We start from the raw sequence: 20,351 nt of genomic DNA, 5'->3' as shown, positions 1-20,351 counted from the left end.
AGCATAATGGCATTTAAAGAAAAACATTTCTTTGTTACAGCTGATACAAATCTTAAAATAAATCTGCACTGTGTATACTTTCTGCTTTCATGGAAGCAGACATATTGCTGACATCCTGTGCTTTCAAATGGGCTTATTTGCCTTATCTGCCATGGCAGTTGGGTGACACAGGGGAGAGATCAAGTTACAACTTGTGATTAGAAACAAATGAGGGGGAATTAGACAGCCTAAACTCTGAATACATACAGGGTGCATTTCTCTGTTTTCCTTCTGTCCTGTGCAAGAGTTCAGGTCCACTTTAACTGGGCCTTAAACATAGTAGGCAATAAACACAGCATAGAGACCTTTGAGCATGATGTCACTGACACCAATGTGCAGACAGAGCTCCAAGCTTCCCCAGGTGCAATTTTGCACTAGAGTAGTATGCAGACAGAATAACATGGAAACAAGATGACGCCATAAATCCTCCAGGAGACGATGAGAAAACTGATATTCCAGATCAGTCACTATTAGGGCAAGAGTTACAGCACACCTGAAGTGAGAGGGATATGGAGGCTGACATATGTATTTCTTTTTAAACAATGCACATTAACTGGCGGTCCTGCTGGCCATTTGACTATAATATGTTTAGCCACAGACCCTTAACCACTTCACCACTGAGGGGTTTTACCCCCTGACCACCAGAGCAATTTTCACCTTTCAGCGCTCCTTCCATTCATTCGTCTATAACTTTATTATTACTTATCCCAATGAAATGAACTATATCTTGTTTTTTTTTGCCACCAATTAGGCTTTCTTTAGGTGGGACATTATGCCAAGAATTATTTTATTCTAAATGTGTTTTAATGGGGAAATAGGAAAAAATGTGGGAAAAAATTATTATTTTTCAGTTTTCGGCCATTATAGTTTTTAAATAAAGCATGCTACTGTAATTAAAACCCATGAAATGTATTAACCCATTTGTCCCGGTTATAAAACCATTTAAATTATGTCCCTATCACAATGTTTGGCGACAATATTTTATTTGGAAATAAAGGTGCATTTTTTTTCAGTTTTGCATCCATCCCTAATTACAAGCCCGCAGTTTATAAAGTAACAGTGTTATACCCTCTTGACATAAATATTTAAAAAGTTCAGTCCCTAAGGTAACTATTTATGTTTTTTTTTTATTCTATTTTTTTTTTTTTAATTACAAAAAAAAAAATAAAAATTGGGGAGTGTGGGAGGTAATGAGTTAATTTATTGTGTAAATGTAATGTTTGTATATGTAAAATGCTTTTAGGGTGTAGTTTACTATTTGGCCACAAGATGGCCACAGAGTGTTTGCTTACATGCGACCTGTAAGCGTCCGGAAGGACGCTTACAGGAAGCAGTAGGAGGCTGGGAGACGCACAATGATCTCGCTGTTTCTGAAAGAAGCAGCAGATCATTGCGGGGGCTAGATCAACGAACGGGAATGGATTTTCCCGTTCATTGATCTCCGGGCGAGCGGGCGGCGGCGTGCACGAGCGGCGGGTGCGCGCGCACGAGCGGCGGGAGCGCGGACAGCAGCGGTAGCGCGGAAGGTACGGATTTCTCCGTCCCTGGTTTTTTAGGAGGGAAAAAAGGGGCGGAGAAATTCGTACCGCTGGGGGTAAAGTGGTTAACAAGCATGCAGATCAGATGTTTCTGACTGATGTCTCACAAGATTAGCTTCATGCTTGCTTTAGGTATGTGATTCAGGCACTATTAATGCCAAACAGATCAGTAGGACAGCTAGGCAACTGGCATTGTTTAAAATAAAATAAATATGGCGGCCTCCATATACCACTCACTTCAGAATAACTTCAATATGTTAATGAATGTGCAGTACACTAAACTGAAAATATAAGTTAACCCAACAATGCAAATTTCCTGGCTGTCATGCTGATCATCTGCCTACTTTTTGCCATACTCCCTAAAAAAGCATGTTTGACTGATGTTTGACTAGATTTGCCACATGCTTGTTTCAAATGTGTGATTCAGACACTGCTGACGCATGAAAGATCAGCAGGATGCAAGTCAACTGGTATTGTATAAAATAAATATATCCTTCTTGCTTCTGGTGTCTATTAAGGTCTCCCCTTGCCGCATCAATACCTCCAGTTTACTCCCACCTGTACTGCCAACTGTGAACCTCAGAATTGACCCTCAATGCCTCACACACACACACACACACACACACACACACAAACACACAAACACGCACACACACACACACACACACACACACACACACACACACACACACACACACACACACACACACACACACACACACACACACACACACACACACACACACACACACACACCTTCCCCCTACCCCTGCCCCACCCACTCAGTGTATTTGCTTCTTTCTTATGTTCAGTATCTGTGTCTTTTCTACATGCCCTTGTTGCCCTCTTCTTTGCTGAATAAACTTGCAACATCATCACATCCTTCAGCAAAAATACAGTACCATAAAGAAAAACTAAGCTTGTAGACCTATACTGTAATATAGTATATAGTACTGCTGCCAGAATAAAGGTGTATCTTCTGGGTTTACACTACACAATAAAAGCAAATACTATGGAAAAATCATTTTAAAAAGTTAATAAAAAATGTATGAATGTGTCTGTTCTACACAATGTACATACTCCAAGCTGTCACTGCAGCAGGATGACTCACTCGTGAGCCTAAAATAATGCATTGGTATGAAAACCTGAGAATATTCACATAGCTTACAGGTTATTTTTATCGCTGAAAAAAAGACCCAGTATACAGAATTTTTCTCTAATGTTCCTAAGGCACCTTATCTTATATTAGTTTAATTGCTAAAATTGGAATTAAAGTGGTTTCAAGGGCAAAATCTTCTCTCTTAGAAAAATTATTCACAGAATAAAAAATGTACTGGTATAAAATCATTGGAAGGGATAATATCTCAACTGTCCACTTCACTCAGAAGCTAATTGATAAGGGTGCTCATTAGATTGTGTTGTGTTTTTGTTTTACTTATCTAACAAAGCAGAAAAGGATATATATCTCACTCTGTTATATTTAGATTGAATACTGCAGTTTAAAAAAAAAAAAAAAAAAAAAAAAAAAAGCTGTTAAAGCGATCTTAGCAGCTCCTGGCTTCAAATAGCTTAAAGGCCTTCCATGTTTGAGGAGTTAACCCCCCTGTTACCTTTTCACTGCCATTATCCAGTGTTTGGTGTGAAATTCTTCAAGTATGACTTATGTTTTCTGTTTAAAGTACAGTGGGGGAGACTTATCTCCCTCCCTAATGCTTAATGGGTTTGTTTGTGGTAGTTAAGTCTAATTAGGCAACTTCTCATCTGCCTTCCATCTTCTGTTGCACTGTCCTGCAGATGGAGGAAGTAAAAGGATTCTGCCTGTAACTAACCCTTAAATGAAAAAGATGATGTAAAATGAAAGTTTTTTTTAATAATGAACCACATTTTTAGCATGCATTTTTTATGTGCTATAGAGCTGCCCTGGGAGTTGATGATGCTTGGCTCCCTTTAAAAGTAGCTTGTTATTGAATGTGATACCAGATGGTAATGCCAATTTAAATACCATACACACAATTAGAGTCTCAGCCAGCTCACTTAGGATCCATCCTATATAACCATGCATGCTGTTTTTATGTAATTAAAATATAAATTAAAAGCGGCACAGATTTGAGCATTAAGATACATGACAAAACAACAATTACCACATATGCATTAATTTATGAGAATAGCTAGGGCACTAGAGTAATGCAAGATCTTTTTCACAGCTGTCAATAGTTTGTGAAATAGGAGGTAAAGTGTAGCGAGAAAATAAATAAATGAAGATAAAGAAGTTTATTGCATCAACCCTAGAAGGTGGTAATGGACCATGCAGCACATGATCCTATAGCACTTCTTACAAGTAAGAATGAGCGCTTTACTGATACACAGTACTTGCCAAATTAAAGTACTCTGCACCCTAAATGTCTAATAACAATTGTCTATATTTAGGAGCGTATAGGTCTTACCTCTGGCCTGTTTCCTCAGGTCAGTACAAAAGTGCCTTGACAGCGGATTAGAGAGGCACTCATGACTGTTTTATACTGCTGTCAAGGTATTTTTGCATTGACCCGAGGAAGTGTGCCAGCACCCATGAAACGCGTTGTCTTTATGTGCATGAATAAAACATATACTACCTTTGTGGTTTGTCCTTAAGGAGGTAAGACCTATACACTCCTAAAAATACACACTTGTTATTAGACATTTAGAGCACCTCCAATAGAGTACTTAGATTAGCCTAACCCTTCGGGGTCTTACATTGTAAACATTAGTGTTTCCAATAAACCCAAGGAGTGCCACCAACCAGAGCCTGCCCAGCAGACCTGGAATACCGAGCGGGAACGGGGTCTTCCCCGTATGCCTGAATAGTGGTTGCAGATTATTGCAACTCATCTTTGTGAATATAATACTTGCACTATAACTTACCAACTTTACAAACGATATTACACCATTGGGCTGCTGGTTTCTCTCATGTAGATAATTGGAGAGGAATCACACCAGACTTGCCTAATTAGCTACCCAGAGTCATTATATTGTCTCCTATCAGAAGTGTGGGTGTGCATTAGTGGTATGAGGTCATTCCAACTTGATTATACATTTGTGAATTATTCATTCCATTTTTATAAAATCATTTCAAATCAGTTGAAAGGAATTGTGGGATTGCAAACATGAACACATGCACCTACACCACTTTTCTGTAAAACTTTTTCCTTAGTTACTTTCTTTTTTGTTTTTGTTTACAGTCATTAATGCTCACTGACCCACAGATACCTTAATAAGTCAGGCTTTAGATATGAGCTTCAGAAAGCATATTTTGTAATTTAAGACATTTACAATATATTGCTTGTATTGAAAATTTATAAATATATACATTTGTTTTTGACTTTGTATAACTTACCAAGGAAATACAGCACAGTTTAATTTCAACTTCCCGCAGTATATTATAAAGAAACATTCATTCTTTATTACTTACTGTGTGTCTTTCATCAGAGGACTGCTTCCTAGTTTAAAGCAGATCTTTTCAGCTCCACAGGATGTCTTTCTGAGAGAAAACCGCTCTGCGAGGTCATATCCTGCATGCCAAGCAATTATGTCAAGTGAAAAATGAAATAGTGGATAGAATGGCATTTATGACATGATTTACAGTATTTCTAATGCTAATTAAAATATTTTTAATTGATTTTGAAAAAAAACATTTTTAAACATTGCAGTATTTATGTCATTTTCAACTAGTCTAACTTTGTGCAATTGTTTCACACGACACAGCTGATTATTTCTGCTAAATTGTTGTAATTAGCCCTATTTACTCATAGTACTAAAGGATTAAAATAGATACAACTCTAAACATTAAAATGTATCATAATAAACAAAAGCCACAATGGACCGTATTTCATAATGATCACTGAGGAACCGTGGAGAACACAAGTGATCCATTAAATCTGGGCTGTACTTTTTTAAACATTGGGCCTGATATCAAATTCACTTTTTCTCCTTAGTTTTCTCCCAGGTAATATTTTCACATCTTATCAATAAAATATCCTTTAAGACATCAGCAAGCGAGAAAATACTCAGAAAAATTTTGACAGGACTTTTTCACCTACTTTTTGATACTTTTTCAATTGCAGAGTGCTGAAAAGTGGTTTTAAACATAAGATCTGGCCCATTGTCTGTTATACCAGAGGTCCCCAACCTTTTTGAGCCCGGGGCCCACTGTCCCGACCAAAATTTTCTCCGGGCCCCCCCCCCCCGGGGGAAGGGAAGGGGGGGGGTTGGAGGGGCGTGGCTAGTGGCGGCGGCAGTTACCACATTATAGCAGGTTCAGTTAGCCCAGTATAGCTAGTACAGTTAGCCCAGTATAGCTAGTACAGTTAGCCCAGTATAGCAAGTATGGTTAGCCCAGTATAGCTAGTACAGTTAGCCCAGTATAGCTAGTACAGTTAGCCCAGTAAAGCTAGTACAGTTAGCCCAGTATAGCAAGTACAGTTAGCCCAGTATAGCAAGTATAGTTACCCCAGTATAGCAAGTATAGTTACCACAGTATAGCAAGTATAGTTACCACAGTATAGCAAGTACAGTTAGCCCAGTGTAGCCAGTAGTTGCCACAGTATAGCAAGTACAGTTACCCCAGTATAGCCAGTAGTTACCCCAGTATAGCAAGTACAGTTAGCCCAGTATAGCAAGCACAGTTAGCCCAGTATAGCAAGTACAGTTAGCCCAGTATAGCAAGTACAGTTAGCCCAGTATAGCAAATACAGTTAGCCCAGTATAACAAGCACAGTTAGCCCAGTATAGCAAGCACAGTTAGCCCAGTATATATATATATATTGTGAGGGACCAGCTTCAGATGGTAAGCATTTAGCAGGAACAGAGCAGCTCCAAGCAGGTTTGTATGCAAACATAAATCAAAGTTTATTTGCAGCAGGTTCACAAACAACAGTTTGCAGTTCAGTAATAAAGTAAGTAATTCCACAAAACAAGGGTAAGGCCAGTTCTGGCCGGGTGCTTACTTTCAGCGTTGAGTAACACACAAACGTTAGTCCCAAACACATGCAGTCCCCTGCAGCAGCTTCTCAGCAGAACCACTTCGTGGAAACAAATGAAAACCTTTTCTGTGCAAACTGACAGAACCTGCTGGACACACCCCCCTCTCACCTCTTCCTCTCCAGAGACTTGTTAGCTCTGTTGTTAACCCTCTGTGGGCTAGACAGGCAGCAGTCCACAAATACAATGTATAATATATCCCACCCAGGACCTGGCGACCAGATGCACCCACCCTGCTCTACATCTGGTCAGCTCCGGACCCTTCTCAAGGCTTCAACCCCTGTCACTCCTGACAGTCAGCAAAAGCCTATCCTCCGGAGCTGCTACAGGATGTAGCGCCTGAACCTGGGTGCAACATACCGTCCATCGCACACCACTTGTGACAAAGAGAGCGGCACTTTGCCAGCCACTTTGTCACATACTCCCCCCCTCTGTTCGAGCCCATGGGATCGGACATAATCTGCTGCAAGACAGTAGGTTCTCGATAGAGCATCTGCATTACCATGTAACTTCCCTGCTCTATGCTCTACCGAGAAGTTGAAGGCCTGTAATGCCAAAAACCACCGAGTTACTCTGGCATTTTTCTCCTTGTTCTGACACATCCAAGTAAGCGGGGCATGGTCTGTAATGAGCCGAAAGCGACGGCCTAGGAGATAGTATCGGAGTGCCTCCAGGGCCCATTTGATGGCCAGACACTCTCGTTCAACGATACTATACCTTTCTTCCGCAGCCGTCAGCTTCCGGCTCAAATACGCAACCGGGTGCTCCTCACCATTGAGCCCTTGGGATAGAACTGCTCCTAAACCCACACTTGATGCATCAGTTTGAACCAGGAATTCCTTCTCAAAATTAGGCGTAATTAGTACAGGACAATTGCACAAAGCCGCCTTAAGACTCTGAAACGCTCTCTCTGCATCAGACCCCCACTTAATCATGGTAGAACCTTTTCCCTTTGTCAGGTTTGTGATGGGAGTAGCCACCGTGGCGAAGTTTGGGATGAATCTTCTATAGTACCCCACCAACCCTAGGAATGTTCTCACCTGCTTTTTCGTCTTAGGTTGAGGCCACTCCCTAATGGCCTCAACCTTCTGGATCTGGGGCTTAATCAAGCCTCGTCCTATGGTGTACCCCAAGTACCGGGCTTCCTCCAACTGCACTGCACACTTTTTAGGGTTTGCTGTCAACCCTGCCTCTCTAACGGAGTTCAAGACAGCCTGAACTTTTGGTAAGTGGCTTTCCCAGTCACTGCTAAAGATGACCACATCATCTAGGTAGGCCGCAGCAAAGGGCTGATGAGGTCTGAGAATTTTATCCATCATTCTCTGAAAGGTTGCGGGAGCACCTTGCAACCCAAAAGGCATCCTTACATACTGGAACAGCCCTTGAGGAGTGGAAAATGCCGTCTTCTCCTTGGCTGTTTCAGTTAAAGGCACTTGCCAATACCCCCTAGTCAAATCCAGCGTTGTTACATATCTAGCGGGACCCAACCTTTCAGTCAACTCGTACACCCTGGGCATGGGGTAGGCATCAAATTTAGAAACCTCATTTAGCTTTCTAAAATCATTGCAAAAACGTATGGACCCATCTGGCTTTGGGAATAGAACTATGGGGCTACTCCACTCACTGTTGGACTCCTCTATTACCCCCAATTCCAGCATCCTTTTAATCTCCTCTGCTATAGCTTGTCTGCGGGCTTCAGGTATCCTATATGGCTTAAGGCGGACCTATACATGTGGTTCTGTCACTATATCATGCCTAATTAGATGAGTGCAGCCTGGGAGTTCCGAGAACACATCTTGGTTGCGTAGAAGAAACCCTCTGACCTCCTGTTTCTGTGAGGATGACAGGGTTTCTGCAACCTGTACTTCATTTACCCCAGACTTGTTCTGCCTTTGACCTTCTACCAAGGCTGACAGGGCTACCCTCTCCTTCCAGGGTTTTATTAGGTTTACATGGTAGAGTTGCTCTGGCTTCCTCTTACCAGGCTGGTAAACCCTATAATTCACCTCACCCACCTTTTCAATAATTTCATAAGGGCCTTGCCACCTAGCTAAAAATTTGCTTTCTACCGTGGGGACCAACACCAGGACTCGGTCACCAGGATTGAAAGACCGCACTTTTGCATCTTTGTTGTAAATTCGACACTGAGCCTCCTGGGCCTGTTGCATATGTTCTCTAACCAAGGGCATGACTGCAGCGATTCTATCCTGCATACAAGACACGTGTTCAATCACACTTCGGTAGGGGGTTGCCTCTTGCTCCCATGTTTCCTTTGCTATGTCGAGAATTCCACGTGGTCTCCGCCCATACAATAACTCAAAGGGAGAGAAACCAGTGGAAGACTGAGGGACCTCCCTTATTGTAAATAACAAATAGGGCAAGAGGCAGTCCCAATCCTTTCCATCTTTTTCAACCACCTTCTTTAGCATATTTTTCAACGTCTTATTGAACCTTTCCACAAGCCCATCTGTTTGAGGATGGTACACTGAGGTGCGCAGCTGTTTTATTTTCATCAATTTACACACTTCCTTCATTAATTTAGACATAAATGGAGTTCCCTGGTCTGTCAAGATTTCTTTAGGCAAACCAGTTCTTGTAAACATGTGGAAGAGCTCTCGTGCAATCAGCTTGGAAGATGTGTTTCTCAGGGGTACTGCTTCCGGATAGCGGGTAGCATAGTCTACAACTACCAGAATATACTGGTGACCCCGGGCAGACCGGACTAAGGGCCCAACTAAATCCATGGCTATTCTTTCAAAAGGGACCTCAATGACTGGTAATGGGACAAGTGGACTGCGAAAGTGAGGAGCAGGCGCACACATCTGGCAGTCAGGGCAGGATTCACAATATTTCTTAATATCCCCATGCACTCCAGGCCAAAAGAACCTTTGTAAAATCCTGTCCTTGGTTTTCTCATACCCTAAATGACCCCCTAGGGGATGTTTGTGGGCAAGGTCTAGGACCATAGTGCGATAAGGCTGAGGCACAACGAGCTGTTCCACAATTTCCTCCTGTACCTTGCAAACTTGGTATAATAAATCAGCATTTACGGCCAGGTGAGGGAACAGTTTGTCAGCCCCGGGAACATGGGGTTCACCATTTACCACCTTAACATTTTCCCAAGCTTTGCTCAGAGTGGGATCTCTTAGCTGGGCAGTACCGAAGTTATCCCGAGAAACCTCTAAATCTGAAAGCACCGTACCCTCTGAGGCTTCTGAGGACAACTCCGTCTCTCCCGCAAGAACAGACAGTGGAAAAGACATTTCATGATCAACTTCATCAACAACCTTTGTTTCAACATTATTCATATCCCATCCCGGGCTATTTGCATTACCAAGATCTGAACCCTTGTCATTTTTCCCTTCCCACAAGTTCCAAAACAGGGGAAAGTCCCTCCCCAAAATAACACTGTGTGCCAAATTTGGGCTCACCACTACTTCCTGTGTGGCAGGCCCACAGTCTGTCTCTAGGGTAAGAAGGGCTGTAGGGTATCGTTTAGAGTCTCCATGGACACACTGCACCGTGATGTGCCTATCACCAAGCAAGGCATTGTCCACCAGGCTGGCATGTACAAGGGTCACCAAACTGCCAGAGTCTAAAAGGGCTTGGACAGTTTGGCCAGATACCTTTATCAAAGTCATGTGTGATTCAGAGTTCGCCAGGTATACAGGTCGGGCAAACAAGGACCTCCGCCTGGCATGATCACACTCCATTTCCTCTACAGCCATAGGGCAGTTAACAGCAATGTGTCCCCACTCATTACATCGCCAGCACTGAACAGACCCTGGGTTCCTTGTAGTGGACACTGGGCGAACTCTGGCTGTCCCTTTAGGACCCTCAGGGGACTTCCGCTCCCCCACGAATCCTCCCGCCATACCAGCTTTTGTCTTACCAGTACTCTGGGGAGTAGACAATTTCTGGGTCCAGGAGCGCTGGGCAGCCGACCACGCCAGGGAATCCTCCGCAGCCAAGTAACGTTCCAGCAGCTCGATAAGTTGGTCGGCTGATTGAGGATCTGCATGGCTCACCCACCTTCGCAATCCCTGCGGCAGTGAGCGCAAAAAACGGTCAACTGTAACCCTTTCAACAATCTGGGGGCCAGTCAACGTCTCCGGATCAAGCCACTTCTTTACCAGATGGATCAAGTCGTGCATCTGTGACCTCGGGGAGCTTGCTGCCGAGAAGGTCCACTTGTGGACGCGTTGGGCCCTCACGGCCGGCGTAACCCCAAGCCGTCTCAGGATCTCGTCTTTCAATTTGTCGTAGTCTTTGGCATCTTCCAAAGCAAGATCATAGTAGGCCTTTTGGGCATCACCAGTCAAGAAAGGCGCTACCAATCCTGCCCACTGCGGCTTAGGCCAGGCTTCCCTCTCTGCCGTCCTCTCAAACGTATGAAGGAAAGCCTCCACATCATCATGTGGTGTCATTTTCTGGAGGAAATGACTTGCACGGATAACACCTCCATTGCCAGGACCAGCCAGCGGATCCTCCTGGTTACGAACCACCAGTTGCTGCACCAACTCAGTCATAGCTTTCCGATCAGCCTCAGCAGTGCGCCGATCCACTTCTGCTGCTGCAGCCAGACTTTCACACATTGCCACAGACTGTTGCTGCACCGCCAGGGTCTGCTTTTGGATGGCTGCATTAGTTTGTCGCTGTTCAGCATTTGCCTGTTGTAAGGCTGCATTGGCCAATGCTAATTGCTTCACCAACTCATCCATGCTGCAGTGCAAGCTTTTAAGTCTCTTATCCAACCCGCTGGCTCTGTAATAGTGCTAGCTCTAGTCTGCCCGCATCCGAGCAGCAATTGTGAGGGACCAGCTTCAGATGGTAAGCATTTAGCAGGAACAGAGCAGCTCCAAGCAGGTTTGTATGCAAACATAAATCAAAGTTTATTTGCAGCAGGTTCACAAACAACAGTTTGCAGTTCAGTAATAACGTAAGTAATTCCACAAAACAAGGGTAAGGCCAGTTCTGGCCGGGTGCTTACTTTCAGCGTTGAGTAACACACAAACGTTAGTCCCAAACACATGCAGTCCCCTGCAGCAGCTTCTCAGCAGAACCACTTCCTGGAAACAAATGAAAACCTTTTCTGTGCAAACTGACAGAACCTGCTGGACACACCCCCCTCTCACCTCTTCCTCTCCAGAGACTTGTTAGCTCTGTTGTTAACCCTCTGTGGGCTAGACAGGCAGCAGTCCACAAATACAATGTATAATATATCCCACCCAGGACCTGGCGACCAGATGCACCCACCCTGCTCTACATCTGGTCAGCTCCGGACCCTTCTCAAGGCTTCAACCCCTGTCACTCCTGACAGTCAGCAAAAGCCTATCCTCCGGAGCTGCTACAGGATGTAGCGCCTGAACCTGGGTGCAACATACCGTCCATCGCACACCACTTGTGACAAAGAGAGCGGCACTTTGCCAGCCACTTTGTCACAATATATATATATATATATATATATATATATATATATATACACACACACACACACACACACACACACACACATATGTATATGTGTGTGGGGTGTGTGATCCTTACTAAGTAAGTAAGTAAGTAAGGCTTACTTGATTGCTATATGTCAGGCTCGTGCAGGCTTTCAGCGGCAGGCTCTCAGTGGCAGGCTCTCAGTGGGCTCTCAGCGGCAGGCTCTCAGTGGGCTCTCAGCGGCAGGCTCTCTTTGGGCTCTCAGCGGCAGGCTCTCAGTGGGCTCTCAGCGGCAGGCTCTGACCTCCTCTCTCTCTAATGGCGCCCAGACGCTGCGCTCTGTATACACTGCGACTATGTCGCTGTGTGAAATACATGCAGCCATTCATTGATTGGCATGTATAATAGGGGGGCGGGACTGGAGGCTGAAGGGGGAATGATGATTGGGGCACTGATGGAGGAGGCGTGACTGGCACCTCCGATATTGCTATTGGCCGCCGCTTGAGAAGAGGGTGATTGGCCACATGGAGGCATGACATAGGCCTCCGAGAGGAATCCCCACTGATGCAGGAGGCGGGTCTGGCGCCTCCGATAATAGCTTCGTCGCCGCCATCGCTTAAGGGGGTGATTGGTCACACATAGTGAGGGTGCGGGACTTGAAACGTAGTACGCGTACGCCCACGCCCACTGCTTCGGTCGCACAGAGTGAGGGGGGCGGGCCTGGAGACTGGTCTAGTATGATACGCCCGCCCTCCCGCCGCGGCTGCCCTTAGAATTAGAAGTGTAATGTTGTTAATCTGCCAAAAGTGAGTCTGAAGCCGCGGCCCACCATGAAATGTCCTGCGGACCACTAGTGGGCCGCGGCCCACAGGTTGGGGACCCCTGTGCTAGACAACACAAGCTTGGTAAATTGGAACTAAGAAGGGGTTTCTTAAAGTTTAAAGTTTAGTCAGTTAGCAGTCATGTGACTGCACCTGCAGTGAGAAGTGTTTTTTAAACCCAATGCTGTTCTTGATTAGTTAAAGGGACTCCGAGCACCTCTCATGGGCATGCCTTTAAGCCAGATGACTTCCAACAAAGTCATGCTATGACCCCTCTGGAGGAGCCTCTTGCAATGGCCATGCGTGTCACTTTCTCTTCCTGCTTCACTCAGTGATGTACGTCTCTCACAGAGAAAACAGGGGTGACCCGGAAGTTATAACATAGCCAAGATGGCAGTCTCGATTTTTAAATTGAAAGGAAGGAAATGAAGGAAAACTATTTGGTGTAAAACGGCGATGAAATAAAAGAGGAGAGCACAAGCTACAGAACGCACGTGCGCAGTACAGAGCTGCCGGTCTTTGGGAGCCCGAATGCTTACAAAGACTGCCAAAGTCTCCCGCAGCAGGAGATGCGAACGGAACAGCCTGCTGGGGTTCAAGGAGTCCGGCAGGAGAACGTGATGGCTCTATAGGACCCAGAGTCTTCCCTCTCCTTAGGTGAGTATGTGATTTTTATTTTAAAATTCACTTCAGACTTGCTTTAAGTCAAAAATGTACATCTATATATCTAAAAGGCAATTGTAATATGCATGGTGTGCACGCAGTGCTGCCTGCGCATATTACAACTGCCTGTGAAAGAGAGAAGAGTGTGTGTGGGTGCGTGTGGGGATGTGTGGGGTGGGGTGGGCAAGGCAGAATCTTTAGAAATTATGGGGATTACTGGTTATTCATTGTGGGAATTCATAGTGCAGTGTGTCTGCATGCTAATCAGACAGGGTATTAAATTAAAAATCCTCTTTTATAGAATACACTTAAAATGTACACTATACATAAACCCCATAAAACAGGGCTCACTGGACATACTGTTATATATATATATATACAGAGGTGTGAAAAACTATTTGCCCCCTTCCTGATTTCTTATTCTTTTGCATGTTTCTCACACTTAAATGTTTCTGCTCATCAAAAACCGTTAACTATTAGTCAAAGATAACCTAATTGAACACAAAATGCAGTTTTAAATGATGGTTTTTATTATTTAGTGAGAAAAAAAACTCCAAATCTACATGGCCCTGTGTGAAAAAGTGATTGCCCCCCCCTTGTTAAAAAATAACTTAAAGGTGGTTTAGTACACTTGAGTTCAATTTCTGTAGTCACCCCCAGGCCTGATTACTGCCACACCTGTTCCAATCAAGAAATCACTTAAATAGGAGCTATCTGACACAGAGAAGTAGACCAAAAGCACCTCAAAAGCTAGACATCATGCCAAGATCCAAAGAAATTCAGGAACAAATGAGAACAAAAGTACTGTAATTGAAATCTATAAGTCTGGTAAAGGTTATAAAGCCATTTCTAAAGCTTTGGGACTCCAGCAAACCACAGTGAGAGCCATTATCCACAAATGGCAAACACCTTCCCAGGAGTGGCCGGCCGACCAAAATTACCCCAAGAGCGCAGAGAAAACTCATCCGAGAGGCCACAAAAGACCCCAGGACAACATCTAAAGAACTGCAGGCCTCACTTGCCTCAATTAAGGTCAGTGCTCACGACTCCACCATAAGAAAGAGACTGGGCAAAAATGGCCTGCATGGCAGATATCCAAGGGGCAAACCACTTTTAAGCAAAAAGAACATTAAGGCTCGTCTCAATTTTGCTAAACAAAATCTCAATTATTGCCAAGACTTTTGGGAAAATACCTTGTGGACCGAGGAGACAAAAGTTGAACTTTTTGGAAGGTGTGTGTCCCATTACATCTGGTGTAGAAGTAACACAGCATTTCAGCAGAAGAACATCATACCAACAGTAAAATATGGTGGTGGTAGTGTGATGGTCTGGGGTTGTTTTGCTGCTTCAGGACCTGGAAGGCATGCTGTGATAGATGGAACCATGAATTCTACTGTCTGCCAAAAAATCCTGAAGGAGAATGTCCGGCCATCTGTTCGTCAACTCAAGCTGAAGCGATCTTGGGTGCTGCAGCAGGACAATGACCCAAAACACACCAGTAAATCCACCTCTGAATGGCTGAAGAAAAACAAAATGAAGACTTTGGAGAGGCCTAGTCAAAGTCCTGACCTGAATCCTATTGAGATGTTGTGGCATGACCTTAAAAAGGCGGTTCATGCTATAAAACCCTCAAATAAAGTTGAATTACAACAATTCTGCAAAGATGAGAGGGCCAAAATTCCTCCAGAGCACTGTAAAAGACTCGTTGCAAGTTATCGCAAATGCTTGATTGCAGTTATTGCTGCTAAGGGTGGCCCAACCAGTTATTAGGTTCAGGGGGCAATTTCTTTTTCACACAGGGCCATGTAGGTTTTGAGGTTTTTTTCTAACTAAATAATAAAAAACATCATTTAAAACTGCATTTTGTGTTCAATTATGTTATCTTTGACTAATAGTTAACGGTTTTTGATGAGCAGAAACATTTAAGTGTGCCAAACATGCAAAAGAATAAGAAATCAAGAAGGGGGCAAATAGTTTTTCACACCACTGTATGTCACATTGAGATCCGATTTAATATCCAGATTGTATTGTATGAACAGTGCTACCAGCCATGTGATTGAGCTGGGTAGTATGCCAATGAGATATTTTCAGCATCTGGTTTGATGGTGGCAACAGCATGTTACAAATCATTTCAATACATGAATACACGATTACTTTGGGGCAAAATTTACTGCAGTATTATGGTATTCCTGAAAAAAACCCTATATGTAATATCAGCTACAATGTACATGCATTTTCACGTAATTAGACAAGATCAAAATGCAAACATGCTACCAAAACCATAAAAACCCTATGTAGATGTCAAAAGATACTGGTCAGGCCAAATACTTTAGACCTAGTTCATTAGTATAAATCAATTATGTCAAGCCAATTTTAAAGATCTGAGTTACAGCATAGAGAAACTCCAGCACCCGCCAGAGCTGCTAATTTTTCTGTACCCAAATTACCACCCCAGCGCAATTTGTACAGCAGCCTATGGTGGCATCCACATTTTCTGGTGCAATAAATGACCTGCTCCGGTTTTCAAATACCAATGGCTAACTGATATAATTTTGGGGATCTTTTTTATTTGACAATTCATTTAATTTTTCTTCAAGATAAAGAACACTGTAAGCTGTGAGGAACATTTAAATGGCTGCAATTCTTAAAATCTATTCTTTAGACGGACAATATCCACATTTTTCGTACAGAAAAGTACCTCATACCTAATCCTCCACTATGAAGGCTGTCAGAAAGCTTTTTATTGGCTGACCCTAGCTCTAAGAGCCCTAAGTACAGTGAATCAAACGGAATACAGAAAGTCTTCTGCATTGCACGTAGCTTAACATTTTTCAACCTTTCCACACTTACTGTAGGAAGATCTAGCCCTGATTACAGTGTAGGTGAATTTGTCTGAGGTCAATTGGACACATGCACCCAAAAAAATAAAAAGAAAAAAAACTTTTGACTTTTAGGCCTGGTGCACACCGAGCGGTTTTTGTAGCGTTTTCCAAACCGCTTCCACCTGTGAAAACGCTTGGCTAATGTATTTCAATGGGATGGTGCACCCCAGCGGTTTGAGGTTTTTAGCAAACGTGGGTCCTGCAGCACTTTTTCGGTTTGCAGAAGCGTTTCTGCCTCAATGTAAAGTATAGCAAAAGCTCAAACCTATCTGAAAAACGCTAGATCAGAGCGGTTTTTCAGGGGTTTTACTGCTACAGAAGCTGTTCAGTACCAGCTTTTACTGTAACAATATTTGTAATCTGCTACACAAAATGCTCCAAAAAATGCTAGGCATGTTTAGAAAACATCTCTAAACATGCCTAGAATCGCTCTGAAATCTGCTCCAATAACCTCTAGCGTTTTGAGGATCTGCTAGAGGTTTTGGTGTGCACTGGGCCTCAGATTGTAGTCCCACAATCTTAGTCACAACAAAAGAAAAAGTTTGGGATTTCTTACATCTAATAAAGTGGGTCCTTAAGCACAAAGTTCAGAAAAGCGAACATCAAGCTTATTATCCTGATCATTTTTGCAGAAAATTGTCAAGGTCTTGTTGCTCTCAGACTGATGTGACAGGACAGGACTGACTTATGATCAGCCTGACAGGTGACAGGACTGAATGAAGAGAGCAAGTTCATAAACGCTCAACCCCCTTATTTATCAAACCAGTCGGTTCAGGATCTGGAGAGCCAAGCCATTAGTGTAAGCCAAGAAGAAAGGATTCGCAAACCAGACTTGGGTTGATGAAAAAATGTCTGTTCTTTATTAGAAAAATCCACATGACAAAAATACTGCAATAAAACCACAGGATCAACTGACGCGTGTCGGGCTTACAATCTTCCCTCCATTCTCAGGACTGAATGAAGACTGACATAACTGGCTGATGGGGGGACTGACAGGTGACAGGACTGGAGCGACTGTATGACAGGACTGACCGATGATAACTTGACTGACAGGACAGGCTGAATGACAGGACTGGATGATGATAGGACTAACTGATGACAAAACTGACTGGTGTGACAGGAATGACGTGACGGGAATGACTTGTGTGACTACAGTCACAAACAGTGTGAGACATTCCACGGCTGCTCTAATTATGGAACAACACTCAGCGGCAATTGGCCAGGGTTTAAGTTTAAATACCCTGGCCTTCATGACAGTGCTGTAGTCCTGCCCCTACCGTGGCTACAATTGCATTAAAGAGACACATGAGAGCTCATTAAAGCGCGTACCCGCCATGACAGCTGGAGGATGATCTCATTTTTGGTGGTGGTCAATAACAAGTACCACTTTTCTTATGTTTTATGATGTAACTGGTATGTGCACACATGTCTGCCCAGGTTGCCAATGTAATGTAAAGAGTTTTGTGACATGTAAAAGACTGCCTGTTTAGTTGTCTGGTTAGATGGATAGTGTAATGGTTAAGGGCTCTGCCTCTGACACAGGAGACCTAGGTTCGAATCTTGGCTCTGCATGTTAAGTAAGCCAGCACCTATTCAGTAGGAAACCTTGGGCAAGTCTCCCTAACACTGCTACTGCCTATAGAGCACGTCCTAGTGGCTGCAGTTCTGGCACTTTGAGTCCGCCAGGAGAAAAGCGCGATATAAATGTTCTATGTTTGTTTGAAATTCCACAGCAGGTTGAAATGTGATAAAAGTATAAATGTATTTATTTTTCATGACTTTACAGAAAAGTTTAAATTGACTAAATTCTTATGGACTGTTTGTACATTTTTGGACACTGCACCACTATGGTAAAAACACTGAATTCATCTAATAACAAATTACTAGTCAAAGGTTTTGAAAATAATGTACAGCAAGGGAAAATAAATGACTCTAATCATGCATTGTTTCAAATAAATACAGTACTGTCCTGGTGCCAGAAACTTGAAACTAAATATACTGCATCAAAGTAAAAGCTATCATTTTAAATCTATGAGAGAAACATCATTTTAACACAGTATCAATATTGTAGATTTGCCCCTAACCCCCTCCATCCATTTCTCCACCAGGTTTAAAAACATGTTTTCCCATATAAAAAGTTTATTATAGTTTCCGTTTTTTTAGTGTTTGTGTGACACATTCACACATGTTTGAGGCTTTGAAATTTAATCTTAAACCAATGCCATATATTTCAATTCTGGATATAATTTTGCCTTCTTAGAATTCATTTATAGTATTACAATAAATACACCATTGCTTTTTAGTAAGTCTCAGTCAGTCATTCAGTCTGTTTTAGCCCATTATACTTTCCTTGCAGTTCTGGGTAATCTGTAGATTTCAGTTCAAAAATCAAAAATACTGACTTTTATGGAAATACATGGTTTTCTAGATTTTGAACAAAACTGCAAAATTAATGTTTGCTTTCAAATCAGAAATCTAATTTAATCTCTATTCAAAACATAAAGTATAAATATTTGTTAAAGGGAACCTGAGGTGAGAGTGAGATGGAGGCTGCCATATTTATTTTCTTTTAAACAATACTAGTTGCCTGGCAGGCCTGTTGACATTCCGGTATCAGTAGTGTCTGAATCACATTCCTTAAAGTGAACCTCCAGACTAAAAAATCTACTCAGCAGCACTGAAAAGGCTTGGTGTTTCTTTAACAATTTTCACAGTATCAGAACTTTTTTTTTTCTTACCCTACTCTCATTTTTAGCTGCACAGAAGAAAACTGCCCGGGCATTTTTCCCGGATGCTGTGCAAAGAATGATGGGAGTTCTGATGTTGTTGTTCTCCTTCTGCTGTTTTGGCGCAATTTTTTTTTTCAATTTTGAATTTTAGATTTGAAGTCTAGTGCGCGCAGCTGGGAGGGGTGATCAGGATACAGGACATTTGGAACTGTCTCATGATCCCTGTCGCCTCCTTTCTTTCAAAAAGATGGCTGCCCCCATGAAAAAGATGGCTGCCCCCCATGAAATCACAAACATTTGCCTATTCTTCTAAACAGGTTGGGTAAGAGATTATATTACATATCTATTTTAATTAACATAACGAATGTAACTTAATGACAGTATATTTGTTTAGGCTGAAGTTCCCCTTTAACCTCCCTGGCGGTAAGCCCGTGCCGAGCACGGGCTATGCCGCCGGGAGGCACCGCTCAGGCCCCGCTGGGCCGATTTGCATAATTTTTTTTTTGATGCACGCAGCTAGCACTTTGCTAGCTGCGTGCAGTGCCCGATCGCCGCCGCTACCCGCCGATCCGCCGCTATACGCGTCGCCGCATGGCCGGCGGCGATCGGAGGGGCTGGGGGGATGCCGCTGAGCAGCGGCTATCATGTAGCGAGACCTCGTCTCACTACATGAAAAAAAAAAGAAAAAATAAAAAAAAAACGTATTTGCTGCCCCCTGGCGGATTTTGCCAAACCGCCAGGAGGGTTAAACAAGCAAGTGGTTAATCCAGTCCGACTTGAGTCAGAGCACCTGATAAGCATTCTTGTTCATGGTCTATAAATAAAAGTATTATGCTGGGAATACACCATACAATTTTCTGTTAGATTCTTCTGTTAGATTTTCTTGTTAGAATGCATAATTAGATTATTTTCTGTAGGGAATGGTCATTCTCTCTGGTGCTTTGTCTTCTGTTTATCTCCTGCTGAGTAGAACACTGCCTAATTGCTCATCAGATAGATGGTAAGATAGATACATTTCCAACATGTTGAACTTTATCTATCTGGCAGGTAAATCTAACAGAAAATTGTATGGTGTATCCCCAGCATAATGCTAGGCATACACGGCTCGTTTTATATTATCAATCGAGCCAAGAAGCTTGCATTGTCTAAAAGAAAATAAATTTGGCAGTCTGCATGTCACTTTTACCACGGGTTCCCTTTAAACACACACAGGAGCAGGGAAAGTGTTAA

General features: G+C 43.0%; 1 protein-coding gene across 6 annotated transcripts in view; it reads right to left on the bottom strand.

The window, feature by feature from the left end:
- Positions 1-20,351, bottom strand: part of COL19A1 (collagen type XIX alpha 1 chain) — a 1,086,226-nt gene that overhangs the window by 929,871 nt on the left and 136,004 nt on the right. For all 6 annotated transcript variants that reach the window (XM_068281448.1, XM_068281450.1, XM_068281452.1 and 3 more), the window contains exon 4: positions 5,026-5,125. In XM_068281448.1, the coding sequence (XP_068137549.1) occupies positions 5,026-5,125 (100 nt within the window). The remainder of the gene's footprint in view (positions 1-5,025; positions 5,126-20,351) is intronic.

The sequence above is a fragment of the Hyperolius riggenbachi genome, chromosome 4 (genome assembly GCF_040937935.1).
Source record: "Hyperolius riggenbachi isolate aHypRig1 chromosome 4, aHypRig1.pri, whole genome shotgun sequence".
NCBI lineage: Eukaryota > Metazoa > Chordata > Amphibia > Anura > Hyperoliidae > Hyperolius > Hyperolius riggenbachi.
This window is presented reverse-complemented; position numbering and strand designations above follow the sequence as displayed.